General features: G+C 51.3%; 1 protein-coding gene across 5 annotated transcripts in view; it reads right to left on the minus strand.

Moving 5' to 3' along the window:
- Nucleotides 1-6,861: 6,861 nt before the first annotated feature.
- LOC140409348 (uncharacterized) overlaps nucleotides 6,862-13,975 on the minus strand; it is a 153,992-nt gene continuing 146,878 nt past the window's right edge. For all 5 annotated transcript variants that reach the window (XM_072497767.1, XM_072497765.1, XM_072497769.1 and 2 more), the window contains one exon: nucleotides 6,862-8,751. In XM_072497767.1, the coding sequence (XP_072353868.1) occupies nucleotides 8,641-8,751 (111 nt within the window). In that variant the 3' untranslated portion in view covers nucleotides 6,862-8,640. The remainder of the gene's footprint in view (nucleotides 8,752-13,975) is intronic.

Below are 13,975 nucleotides of genomic sequence, written 5' to 3' on the forward strand. Positions count from 1 at the left end.
GAGTAGTGAATTCCAGGGTTAGGCCTAGCTGGGGGCTCGCAATATTTGGGGTGTCGGACGAGCTGGGATTGCAGGAGGCGAAAGAGGCCGGTATTCTGGCCTTTGCGTCCCTGGTAGCCCGGCGAAGGATTCTGCTTCAGCGGAAAGATGCGAGGCCCCCAAGCGTGGAATCCTGGATCAGCGATATGGCGGGGTTTATTAAATTGGAGTGTGTGAAATTCGCCTTAAGGGGATCGGTGCAAGGCTTCCTCAGGCGGTGGCAGCCTTTCCTAGACTTCCTGGCGGAGCGTTAGGAGATGGTCAGCAGCAGCAACGGGAGGGAGGGGGGGGGGGGGGGCGGCAGACGGACACAAGTTTGTGTCTAGTAGGGGATACACTATTTTTTACTGTTTAACGTTTATTTATGCACTTTTGTTCTTGTTGTTTTATTATTTGTGAATGGGGGGGGGGGTCCTAGTTTTCTGTCGTGATAATCTGAAAATTTTTGAATAAAAATTATTTTCAAAAAAAATCTCTTTACTGTCGTTTTAGGCTGTTTGCTGCAGAGTGATTTAGTTTTGTTTTCAGTGTTGGAGCTGAAGCCAGACACAGCAGGTGTACTGTTGATCTCTCCTGCCATGAAAAGACTATCTCTTGATCATTTGGTGAATTCAGAATTATAAATGTTCTCAGTTGTGAATGTAAACCTGATGTGCTTCTGTTAAAAGGTGTTTCTTCTGGATGTTGTTTGGGAATTATTAAGGATTACTTAGTGTTGTATTCTTTGGGGGTTGTATTTGAATTGATGGTTGCTAAGATGTTCAACTATGTTTAAAAAGGTTAACGAGTTCATAGAATAAACATGGTTTTGCTTTAAAAAATACTTTTCCATTTCTGCTGTCCCACATCTGTAGAGTGGGCCGTGTGCTCCCCATACCACAATCTATTAAACGTTGTGGGTCAGGTGAACTCCACGATACACTTTGGGGTTCTCTGAACCCTGGCCCATAACAAATTGGGGAGTGTTGCTGTCCAAACTGACCTGGTTGTCAGAGTCCGGAGTCAATAAATGCACTAATGTGGGTGCAGCAAACAATTAGGAAAAAGCAGATGGATGTTGGGTTTTCTTGGAGCACAGGAGGAAAGATGTGTTGCTGCTGTTGGATAGAATTGCCATGTGACCTGACCTGGAGGATTGAGTGCAGTTTTGGTCTCCTTATCCAAGGAAGAATGTATTTACCACATAGGGAGTGCAACCGAGGTTCACCGGACTAATCCCTGGGATGTCCCATGAGGAGAGATTGAGGAAATTGGGGCCGTATTCTGCAGAGTTTGGAAGAATGAGGGGTGATCTCATCGAAACTTACAAAATTCTTCCAGGTCTGGCAGGGTCGACATTACAGGATATGTAAAGGGGCTTCAGGTGGCCTGAATAATACTGCCAGTGGACCCAAGGAAAGGGAATTCATTGAATGTTTACAGGAGGGATTTTTGGAACAGCTTGTGATGGAGCCCACGAGGGAATAGACCATTCTGGACTTAGTGTTATGTAATGAGCCAGACTTGATTAAAGATCTTAAAGTAAGGGAGCACTTAGGAGGCAGTGATCATAATATGGTAGAATTCAATCTCCAATTTGAAAGAAAGAAGGTAGAATCAGATGTAAAGGTGTTACAGTTAAATAAAGGTAACTACAGGGGCATGAGGGAGGAACTGACGAAAATCGACTGGGAGCAGAGCCTAGTGGGAAAGACAGTAGAACAGCAATGGCAGGAGTTTCTGGGAGTAATTGAGGACACAGTACAGAGGTTCATCCCAAAGAAAAGAAAGGTTATCAGAGGGGGGATTAGGCAGCCATGGCTGACAAAGGAACTTAGGGAATGCATCAAAGCAAAAGAGAAAGCCTATAATGTGGCAAGAGTAGTGGGAAGTCAGAAGATTGGGAAGGCTACAAAAACAAACAGAGGATAACAAAGAGAGAGATAAGGAAAGAGAGGATCAAATTTGAAGGTAGGCTAGCCAGTAACATTAGGAATGATAGTAAAAGTTTATTTAAATACATTAAAAACAAACGGGAGGCAAAAGTTGACATTGGGCCGCTCCAAAATGACGCTGGTAATTTTGTGATGGGAGACAAGGAAATAGCTGAGGAACTGAATAAGTACTTTAGAACATAGAACAATACAGCGCAGTACAGGCCCTTCGGCCCACGATGTTGCACCGAAACAAAAGCCATCTAACCTACACTATGCCATTATCATCCATATGTTTATCCAATAAACATTTAAATGCCCTCAATGTTGGCGAGTTCATTACTGTAGCAGGTAGGGCATTCCACGGCCTCACTACTCTTTGCGTAAAGAACCTACCTCTGACCTCTGTCCTATATCTATTACCCCTCAGTTTAAAGTTATGTCCCCTCGTGCCAGCCATATCCATCCGCGGGAGAAGGCTCTCACTGTCCACCCTATCCAACCCCCTGATCATTTTGTATGCCTCTATTAAGTCTCCTCTTAACCTTCTTCTCTCCAACGAAAACAACCTCAAGTCCATCAGCCTTTCCTCATAAGATTTTCCCTCCATACCAGGCAACATCCTGGTAAATCTCCTCTGCACCCGCTCCAAAGCCTCCACGTCCTTCCTATAATGCGGTGACCAGAACTGTACGCAATACTCCAAATGCGGCCGTACCAGAGTTCTGTACAGCTGCAACATGACCTCCCGACTCCGGAATTCAATCCCTCTACCAATAAAGGCCAACACTCCATAGGCCTTCTTCACAACCCTATCAACCTGGGTGGCAACTTTCAGGGATCTATGTACATGGACACCTAGTTCCCTCTGCTCATCCACACTTTCAAGAACTTTACCATTAGCCAAATATTCCGCATTCCTGTTATTCCTTCCAAAGTGAATCACCTCACACTTCTCTACATTAAACTCCATTTGCCACCTCTCAGCCCAGCTCTGCAGCTTATCTATATCCCTCTGTAACCTGCTACATCCTTCCACACTATCGACAACACCACCGACTTTAGTATCGTCTGCAAATTTACTCACCCACCCTTCTGCGCCTTCCTCTAGGTCATTGATAAAAATGACAAACAGCAACGGCCCCAGAACAGATCCTTGTGGTACTCCACTTGTGACTGAACTCCATTCTGAACATTTCCCATCAACCACCACCCTCTGTCTTCTTTCAGCTAGCCAATTTCTGATCCACATCTCTAAATCACCCTCAATCCCCAGCCTCCGTATTTTTTGCAATAGCCTACCGTGGGGAACCTTATCAAACGCTTTGCTGAAATCCATATACACATCAACTGCTCTACCCTCGTCTACCTGTTCAGTCACCTTCTCAAAGAACTCAATAAGGTTTGTGAGGCATGACCTACCCTTCACAAAGCCATGCTGACTATCCCTGATCATATTATTCCTATCTAGATGATTATAAATCTTGTCCCTTATAATCCCCTCCAAGACTTTACCCACTACAGACGTGAGGCTCACCGGTCTATAGTTGCCGGGGTTGTCTCTGCTCCCCTTTTTGAACAAAGGGACCACATTTGCTGTCCTCCAGTCCTCTGGCACTATTCCTGTAGCCAATGATGACATAAAAATCAAAGCCAAAGGTCCAGCAATCTCTTCCCTGGCCTCCCAGAGAATCCTAGGATAAATCCCATCAGGTCCCGGGGACTTATCTATTTTCAGCCTGTCCAGAATTGCCAACACCTCTTCCCTACGTACCTCAATGCCATCTATTCTATTAGCCTGGGGCTCAGCATTCTCCTCCACAACATTATCTTTTTCCTGAGTGAATACTGACGAAAAATATTCATTTAGTATCTCTCCTATCTCTTCAGACTCCACACACAATTTCCCATCCCTGTCCTTGACTGGTCCTACTCTTTCCCTAGTCATTCGCTTATTCCTGACATACCTATAGAAAGCTTTTGGGTTTTCCTTGATCCTTCCTGCCAAATACTTCTCATGTCCCCTCCTTGCTCGTCTTAGCTCTCTCTTTAGATCCTTCCTCGCTACCTTGTAACTATCCATCGCCCCAACCAAAACTTCACACCTCATCTTCACATAGGCCTCCTTCTTCCTCTTAACAAGAGATTCCACTTCCTTGGTAAACCACGGTTCCCTCGCTCGACGCCTTCCTCCCTGTCTGACCAGTACATACTTATCAAGAACACGCAGTAGCTGATCCTTGAACAAGCCCCACTTATCCAGTGTGCCCAACACTTGCAGCCTACTTCTCCACCTTATCCCCCCCAAGTCACGTCTAATGGCATCATAATTGCCCTTCCCCCAGCTATAACTCTTGCCCTGCGGTGTATACTTATCCCTTTCCATCATTAACGCAAACTTTGCGTCAGTCTTCACAGTAGAAGACATGAGTAATATCCCAACAATTCCGGAGAGTCAGGGGACAGAGTTGAATATGGTAGCCATCACAAGAGAGAAAGTGCTAGAGAAACTAAGAGGTCTCAAAATTGATAAATCTCCGGGCCCAGATGGGCTACATCCTAGAGTTCTAAAGGAGATAGCTGAAGAAATAGTGGAGGCATTGGTGATGATGTTTCAAAAGTCACTGGAGTCAGGGAAAGTACCAGAGGATTAGAAAATCGCTGTTGTAACCCCCCTGTTCAAGAAGGGAACAAGGAAAAAGATGGAAAATTATAGGCCAATTAGCCTAACCTCGGTTGTTGGCAAGATTCTAGAATCCATTGTTAAGGATGAGATTTCTAAATTCTTGGAAGTGCAGGGTCGGATTAGGACAAGTCAGCATGGATTTAGTAAGGGGAGGTCGTGCCTGACAAACCTGTTCGAGTTCTTTGAAGAGATAACAAATAGGTTAGACCAAGGAGAGCCAATGGATGTTATCTATCTTGACTTCCAAAAGGCCTTTGATAAGGTGCCTCACGGGAGACTGCTGAGTAAAATAAGGGCCCATGGTATTCGAGGCAAGGTACGAACATGGATTGACGATTGGCTGTCAGGCAGAAAGTTGGGATAAAAGGTTCTTTTTCGGAATGGCAACCGGTGACGAGCGGTGTCCCGCAGGGTTCAGTGTTGGGGCCACAGCTGTTCTCTTTATATATTAACGATCTAGATGACGGGACTGAGGGCATTCTGGCTAAGTTTGCCGATGATACAAAGATAGGTGGAGGGGCAGGTAGTATGGAGGAGGTGGGGAGGCTGCAGAAAGATGGAGACAGTTTAGGAGAGTGGTCTAAGAAATGGCTGATGAAATTCAACGTGGGCAAGTGCGAGGTCTTGCACTTTGAAAAATAGAATAGAGGCATGGACTATTTTCTAAACGGTGACAAAATTCATAATGCTGAAGTGCAAAGGGACTTGGGAGTCCTAGTCCAGGATTCTCTAAAGGTCAACTTGCAGGTTGAGTCCGTAATTAAGAAAGCAAATGCAATGTTGTCATTCATCTCAAGAGGCTTGGAATATAAAAGCAGGGATGTACTTCTGAAGCTTTATAAAGCATTAGTTAGGCCCCATTTAGAATACTGTGAGCAATTTTGGGCCCCACACCTCAGGAAGGACATACTGGCACTGGAGCGGGTCCAGCGGAGATTCACACGGATGATCCCAGGAATGGTAGGCCTAACATACGATGAACGTCTGAGGATCCTGGGATTATATTCATTGGAGTTTAGGAGGTTGAGGGGAGATCTAATCGAAACTTACAAGATAATGAATGGCTTAGATAGGGTGGATATAGGGAAGTTGTTTCCATTAGCAGGGGAGACTAGGACCCGGGGGCACAGCCTTAGAATAAAAGGGAGTCACTTTAGAACAGAGATGAGGGGCATTTTCTTCAGCCAGAGTGGTGGGTCTGTGGAATTCATTGCCACAGAGGGCGGTGGAGGCCGGGACGTTGAGTGTCTTTAAGACAGAAGTTGATAAATTCTTGATTTCTCGAGGAATTAAGGGCTATGGAGAGAGAGCGGGTAAATGGAGTTGAAATCAGCCATGATTGAATGGTGGAGTGGACTCGATGGGCCAAATGGCCTTACTTCCGCTCCTATGTCTTATGGTCTAAGGTGCAAACTCCACACAGACAGTGACCCAGAGCCGGGATCGAACCTGGGACCTCAGCGACGTGAGACAGCAGTGCTAACCACTGTGCCAACATGCTGCCCCAGAAGGTGGTGTATCTTTAGAATTCTCTCACCCCAGAGCTGTGGAAGCTCAATCATTGAGCATGGTCAAGACAGAAATCAATAGGTTTCTGGATACAAATTACATCAAGAGGTCTGGGGATAGTGGAAAAAATGGTGCAAGAGGTAGATGATCAGTCATGGTCTGTTTGCCTGGCGGAGCACGCCCGACAGGCAGAATAACCTACCCCTATTTCCTGTAGTCCCATCGCATGCCCACTGCAAACATTGACCAACTCCCCACCTCAACTGGAGCCATTTTTATCACGACACTGTTTCAATCTCCTTTCCACAGGCCGAGATCTGAGCAAGAGGAATGTAGTATGATGGTCTTCCCACCACACAGAGATGGTAGTAGGGAGAAGGCGAGCATTGGAGACGGGTCTGTCAGGCTGAAACATACAGGACAACTAGAAAATCAATTGAAAAAGGGACCAAGTCTTTGCACCAACGGAGTCTTGTGAAGCCATGTGAGCCAGCAGGTTTTAAACAAAAAAAACCTTTCTTGCGAGCAACTTTAACAGCATCCTCACTAACCAATGTTAACCTGTGTAACCATCAAGTCTAAAGCGAACTGGGTTTTGGCCTGTACAACGGGGACAATTCTCAGGATAAGCAATGTGTCAGTGTGCTGCGTGCCCACTCTGCTGTGCTGGGGTGCAAATCAGGAGCCAAGACCGATAAAGGAAGAGACAAAGTATACAAGAGTCAGACTGGGATTTTATGTGGACATATATCTGCAGTCTCTGACACTGCTCATTTTCTTCAAATCATTTTATATCCAGTTATAGAAACTTGATTTCTTTTTAATATATAAAGGCATTGTGCATTTTATAAAAGGTAAAATCAGCGAATTTATTACAGGGTGCAACATTTTAAACAATCATCAGAGTGCACTGCCTCTAATATGGCACAATAGGGAGCAGAGAGCAGGTTCAGAACAATCTTCCCCACCATCCCCCCCCCCCCCCCCCCCCACCCCTTATACACATTTCTAGACATGGTTTATGGAATCAATCGGCAAAACATAGCGACATGAAGTCCAGGAGCTGAGGCATCGCTGAGCCAGGCGGGATTGCAGGGTGGAAACGGTCTCCAGGAGCAAGCTACAAGAACCAGCTCCGAGGACAGCTTTCAACTTCAAAGTCTCGGCGCACCAAGAACGGAGAGGGTGTCGAAATCACAGAGCTCACTCAATTCCGCAGAGAACGGCTGTCATGCCAGTGTCCGTGCTGGAGGGCGATATTTTCAGCAACAGTACGATTCCACCCTCCCCAAGAGTTCATTCATGATTTTGGACTTTTAACCAAGCCAGGAAAACGCTCCACAAGGGGAAATATTAAAACTGCAACGCTGTTGCACATTCTGTCGGGAGGCTGGGATCGCTCTGCCTCCAGGTAGCATTCCATTAACTTGTTTCCTTCTGTCGGAGATGGACTCGCACCAAATCCCAGTTAGATCTCCCACAGCAGGAGGGCAGGTTAAGAATCCCACCATCCTTCCTTGCCCTCCCCCCCACATCTCCAAATGACGAGATGCAAGGCAATAAGCATGCTATGAGCCAAACCAGGGGAAAGGCTTCCCTGTCAAAAGGCACCTGGGCTGCACCATTTAATCTCAGAGGTGTGTGTGTGTATGTGTGTGTGTGTGTGGGGGGGTGGGGGGGGGGGGGGGGGGGGGGGGGGGGGGGGGGAGGGGGGGAGGAGAGGACTTGCAATGTCTGCAGATTCATGCTCATTCTCCAGGAGATCCATTGGAAAAACAATGACCACATTGCAGTCCAAAACCTCTGGTCTGCGCGTCTTGGGAAATGTGCAATCACTCTTCATACAAACAGCACTGGAAACCCTGCTCTTGCAGATGTAGAACCCTTCGTTCTAACTACTGCTCCCCCCCCCTCCGCCCCACAGATAGCGGGTTGACGTCTCGGGCTCACTTTCCAACTCAAAAAGTTTTCTTCTTCACCTCTCGCAGACTTGATTGCAGGAAAGGCCCCACTGCAATCGAGGCCCCAGCAGCATCCGCCGTTGTACATCACTCGCTCCGTTAGTTATCTCAGTCAGTTATCTGGCAGAGCACCACCTGGTTTTCACAACTTGGGCGGTTCTTGTCAAATATAAATAAAGGTACATGCGCCTGGTCGATGTTTAATCCTGTGAGGCCTTGCTGTTCACTCCTTTGTGCTGTGGAATGTGCCGGAAGCGACACTTGTCACCGTAGACGCAGCCGATGTTCCTCCAGAAATGGCACTCGATGGTGGGTGGGATTTTCACCTTCTCCCTGTGGGAGGTGGGAGTGAGAGATCAGTTAGTCGCCGGGGGCGAGGGGGGATGTGCGGGTGGTTTAAACAGTGGAGGAGCGAATTGCAGGGATGTGTGGGATCAGCGATGTTGCCAGTGGATGTATAGCGGGCGTCAGATCCAGTGTCCCCGAACGGAGAGGTGGTGGAGCATCAGAGGGCACGGTGCAGGAGCGCTACTTACACAAGTGAAGGTTTAACGGCTGGGGCAGCTAACTTGGCTACTCCAAGGTTTTTGTAATTATTGTCAGGATGGCGAATCACCAGCTTGGTTCCTTCAAGCTCAGTACCCTGTGGAAAGGAGGGAGAGCAATCAGAGGAGCAGCAAATACAGACATGGCATGGAGTCAACTTCAACCTGCATTTCCTGTAACCTCTGCTAGCTGCACCATCTCCAGCTGATGATGCTCTTGTCCTCTCTATCTCCTCTGCAATTCCTTATTCTCCACTTCTGATGACTTCATTTTCCAGCTCCTCTCTAAGTTCAAGGGCCTACTTTGCCCTCGATACTGCTAACTAACCCGTATCTGCCAATGCCCTTCCCCGCCCTCCAGACCCGAACTAACCCCTGTATCTGCCAATGCCCCTCCCCGCCCACCAGACCCGAACTAACCCCTGTATCTGCCAATGCCCTTCCCCGCCCTCCACTCCCTAACTAACCCCTGTATCTGCCAATGCCCTTCCCCGCCCTCCAGACCCTAACTAACCCGTATCTGCCAATGCCCTTCCCCGCCCTCCAGACCCGAACTAACCCCTGTATCTGCCAATGCCCTTCCCCGCCCTCCACTCCCTAACTAACCCCTGTATCTGCCAATGCCCTTCCCCGCCCACCAGACCCTAACTAACCCGTATCTGCCAATGCCTTTCCCAGCCCTCCAGACCCGAACTAACCCCTGTATCTGCCAATGCCCTTCCCCGCCCTCCACTCCCTAACTAACCCCTGTATCTGTCAATGCCCTGCCCCGCCCTCCACTCCCTAACTAACCCCTGTATGTGCCAATGCCCCTCCCCGCCCTCCAGTCCCTAACTAACCCCTATATGTGCCAATGCCCTTTCCCGCCCTCCAGTCCCTAACTAACCCCTGTATCTGCCAATGCCCCTCGCCGCCCTCCAGTCCCTAACTACCCCCTGTATCTGTCAATGCCCTTCCCCGTCCTCCAGTCCCTAACTAACCCCTGTATCTGCCAATGCGCCTCCCCGCCCTCCAGTCCCTAACTAACCCCTGTATCTGTCAATGCCCTTCCCCGCCCTCCACTCCCTAACTAATCCGTATCTGCCAATGCCCTTCCCCGCCCTCCAGTCCCTAACTAACCCCTGTATCCGCCAATGCCCTTCCCCGTCCTCCAGTCCCTAACTAACCCCTGTATCTGCCAATGCCCTTCCCCGCCCTCCACTCCCTAACTAACCCGTATCTGCCAATGCCCTTCCCCGCCCTCCACTCCCTAACTAACCCGTATCTGCCGATGCCCTTCCCCGCCCTCCAGTCCCTAACTAACCCCTGTATCTGCCAGTGCCCCTCCCCGCCCTCCACTCCCTAACTAACCCGTATCTGCCAATGCCCTTCCCCGCCCTCCAGTCCCTAACTAACCCCTGTATCTGCCAATGCCCTTCCCCGCACTCCAGACCCTAACTAACCCGTGTCTGCCAATGCCCTTCCCCGCCCTCCAGTCCCTAACTAACCCGTATCTGGCAATGCCCTTCCCCGCCCTCCAGTCCCTAACTAACCCCTGTATCTGCGAATGCCCTTCCCCGCCCTCCAGTCCCTAACTAACCCGTATCTGTCAATGCCCCTCCCCGCCCTCCAGACCCTAACTACCCCGTATCTGTCAATGCCCTTCCCCGCCCTCCACTCCCTAACTAACCCCTGTATCTGCCAATGCCCTTCCCCGCCCTCCAGTCCCGAACTAACCCCTGTATCTGCCAATGCCCTTCCCCGCCCTCCACTCCCTAACTAACCCCTGTATCTGCCAATGCCCCTCCCCGCCCTCCAGACCCTAACTAACCCGTATCTGCCAATGCCCTTCCCCGCCCTCCACTCCCTAACTAACCCCTGTATCTGCCAATGCCCCTCCCCGCCCTCCAGACCCTAACTAACCCCTGTATATGCCAATGCCCTTCACCGTCCTCCAGACCCTAACTAACCCCTGTATGTGCCAATACCCTCCCCCACCAGACCCTAACTAAACCCTGTATCTGCCAATGCCCTTCCCCGCCCTCCACTCCCTAACTAACCCCTGTATGTGCCAATACCCTACCCCACCCTCCAGACCCTAACTAACCCCTGTATCTGTCAATGCCCTTCCCCGTCCTCCAGACCCCAACTACCCCCTGTATCTGACAATGCCCTTCCCCGCCCTCCAGTCCCTAACTAACCTGTACCTGCCAATGCCCCTCCCCGTCCTCCAGACCCTAACTAACCCCTGTATCTGTCAATGCCCTTCCCCGCCGTCCAGTCCCTAACTAACCCCTGTATCTGACAATGCCCTTCCCCGCACTCCAGTCCCTAACTAACCCCTGTATCTGTCAATGCCCTTCCCCGTCCTCCAGTCCCTAACTAACCCCTGTATGTGCCAATGCCCTTCCCCGCCCTCCAGTCCCTAACTAACCCCTGTATCTGTCAATGCCCTGCCCCGTCGTCCAGACACTAACTAACCCCTGTATCTGCCAATGCCCTTCCCCGTCCTCCAGTCCCTAACTAACCCCTGTATGTGCCAATGCCCTTCCCCGCCCTCCACTCCCTAACTAACCCCTGTATCTGTCAATGCCCTTCCCCGCCCTCCAGACCCTAACTAACCCCTGTATCTGACAATGCCCTTCCCCGCCCTCCAGTCCCTAACTAACCTGTACCTGCCAATGCCCCTCCCCGCCCTCCAGACCCTAACTAACCCCTGTATCTGTCAATGCCCTTCCCCGCCCTCCAGTCCCGAACTAACCCCTGTATCTGACAATGCCCTTCCCCGCCCTCCAGTCCCTAACTAACCCCTGGATCTGTCAATGCCCTTCCCCGTCCTCCAGTCCCTAACTAACCCCTGTATGTGCCAATACCCTTCCCCGCCCTCCAGTCCCTAACTAACCCCTGTATCTGTCAATGCCCTTCCCCGTCCTCCAGACCCTAACTAACCCCTGTATCTGCCAATGCCCTTCCCCGTCCTCCAGTCACTAACTAACCCCTGTATCTGCCAATGCCCTTCCCCGTCCTCCAGACCCAAACTAACCCGTATGTGCCAATGCCCCTCCCCGCCCTCCAGACCCTAACTAACCCCTGTATCTGTCAATGCCCTTCCCCGCCCTCCAGTCCCTAACTAACCCCTGTATCTGACAATGCCCTTCCCCGCCCTCCACTCCCTAACTAACCCGTATCTGCCAATGCCCCACCGCGCCCTCCACTCCCTAACTAACCCCTGTATCTGTCAATGCCCTTCCCCGCCCTCCAGTCCCTAACTAACCCCTGTATCTGCCAATGCCCTTCCCCGCCCTTCAGTCCCTAACCCCTGTATCTGTCAATGCCCTTCCCCGTCGTCCAGACCCTAACTAACCCATATGTGCCAATGCCCTTCCCCGCCCTCCACTCCCTAACTAACCCCTGTATCTGCCAATGCCCTTCCCCGCCCTCCAGACCCTAACTAACCCGTATCTGCCAATGCCCTTCCCCGCCCTCCAGTCCCTAACTAACCCCTGTATCTGTCAATGCCCTTCCCCGTCCTCCAGTCCCTAACTAACCCCTGTATCTGTCAATGCCCTTCCCCATCCTCCAGCCCCAAACTAACCCGTATGTGCCAATGCCCTTCCCCGCCCTCCAGTCCCTAACTAACCCCTGTATCTGTCAATGCCCTTCCCCGCCCTCCAGACCCTAACTAACCCCTGTATCTGCCAATGCCCTTCCCCGCCCTCCAGACCCAAACTAACCCCTGTATCTGTCAATGCCCTTCCCCGCCCTCCACTCCCTAACTAACCTGTATCTGCCAATGCCCTTCCCTGCCCTCCAGTCCCTAACTAACCCCTGTATCTGCCAATGCCCTTCCCCGCCCTCCACTCCCTAACTAACCCGTATCTGCCAATGCCCTTCCCCGCCCTCCAGACCCGAACTAACCCGTATCTGCCAATGCCCTTCCCCGCCCTCCACTCCCTAACTAACCCGTATCTGCCAATGCCCTTCCCCGCCCTCCACTCCCTAACTAACCCCTGTACCTGCCAATGCCCTTCCCCGCCCTCCAGACCCTAACTAACCCCTGTATCTGCCAATGCCCTTCCCTGCCCTCCAGTCCCTAACTAACCCCTGTATCTGCCAATGCCCTTCCCCGCCCTCCACTCCCTAACTAACCCCTGTATCTGCCAATGCCCCTCCCCGCCTTCCACTCCCAAACTAACCCCTGTATCTGCCAATGCCCTTCCCCGCCCTCCAGTCCCTAACTAACCCCTATATCTGCCAATGCCCTTCCCCGCCCTCCAGACCCTAACTAACCCCTGTATCTGCCAATGCTCTTCCCCGCCCTCCAGTCCCTAACTAACCCCTGTATCTGCCAATGCCCTTCCCCGCCCTCCACTCCCTAACTAACCCGTATCTGCCAATGCCCTTCCCAGCCCTCCACTCCCTAACTAACCCGTATCTGCCAATGCCCTTCCCCGCCCTCCAGTCCCTAACTAACCCCTGTATCTGCCAATGCCCTTCCCCGCCCTCCAGTCCCTAACTAACCCCTGTATCTGCCAATGCCCTTCCCCGCCCTCCACTCCCTAACTAACCCGTATCTGCCAATGCCCTTCCCCGCCCTCCACTCCCGAACTAACCCGTATCTGCCAATGCCCTTCCCCGCCCTCCAGTCCCTAACTAACCCCTGTATCTGCCAATGCCCTTCCCCGCCCTCCAGACCCTAACTAACCCCTGTATCTGTCAATGCCCTTACCCGCCCTCCAGTCCCTAACTAAGCCGTATCTGCCAATGCCCTTCCCCGCCCTCCACTCGCTAACTAACCCGTATGTGCCAATGCCCTTCCCCGCCCTCCAGTCCCTAACTAACCCCTGTATCTGCCAATGCCCTTACCCGCCCTCTAGACCCTAACTAACCCCTGTATCTGTCAATGCCCTTCCCCGTCCTCCAGTCCCTAACTAACCCCGGTATCTGCCAATGCCCTTCCCCGCCCTCCAGACCCGAACTAACCCGTATCTGCCAATGCCCTTCCCCGCCCTCCACTCGCTAACTAACCCGTATGTGCCAATGCCCTTCCCCGCCCTCCAGTCCCTAACTAACCCCTGTATCTGCCAATGCCCTTCCCCGCCCTCCAGACCCTAACCAACCCCTGTATCTGCCAATGCCCTTCCCCGCCCTCCAGACCCTAACTAACCCGTATCTGCCAATGCCCTTCCCCGCCCTCCAGACCCTAACTGACCCGTATCTGCCAATGCCCTTCCCCGCCCTCCAGACCCTAACTGACCCGTATCTGCCAATGCCCTTCCCCGCCCTCCACTCGCTAACTAACCCGTATGTGCCAATGCCCTTCCCCGCCCTCCAGTCCCTAAC

The sequence above is a fragment of the Scyliorhinus torazame genome, chromosome 3 (assembly GCF_047496885.1).
Source record: "Scyliorhinus torazame isolate Kashiwa2021f chromosome 3, sScyTor2.1, whole genome shotgun sequence".
Classification (NCBI taxonomy): domain Eukaryota; kingdom Metazoa; phylum Chordata; class Chondrichthyes; order Carcharhiniformes; family Scyliorhinidae; genus Scyliorhinus; species Scyliorhinus torazame.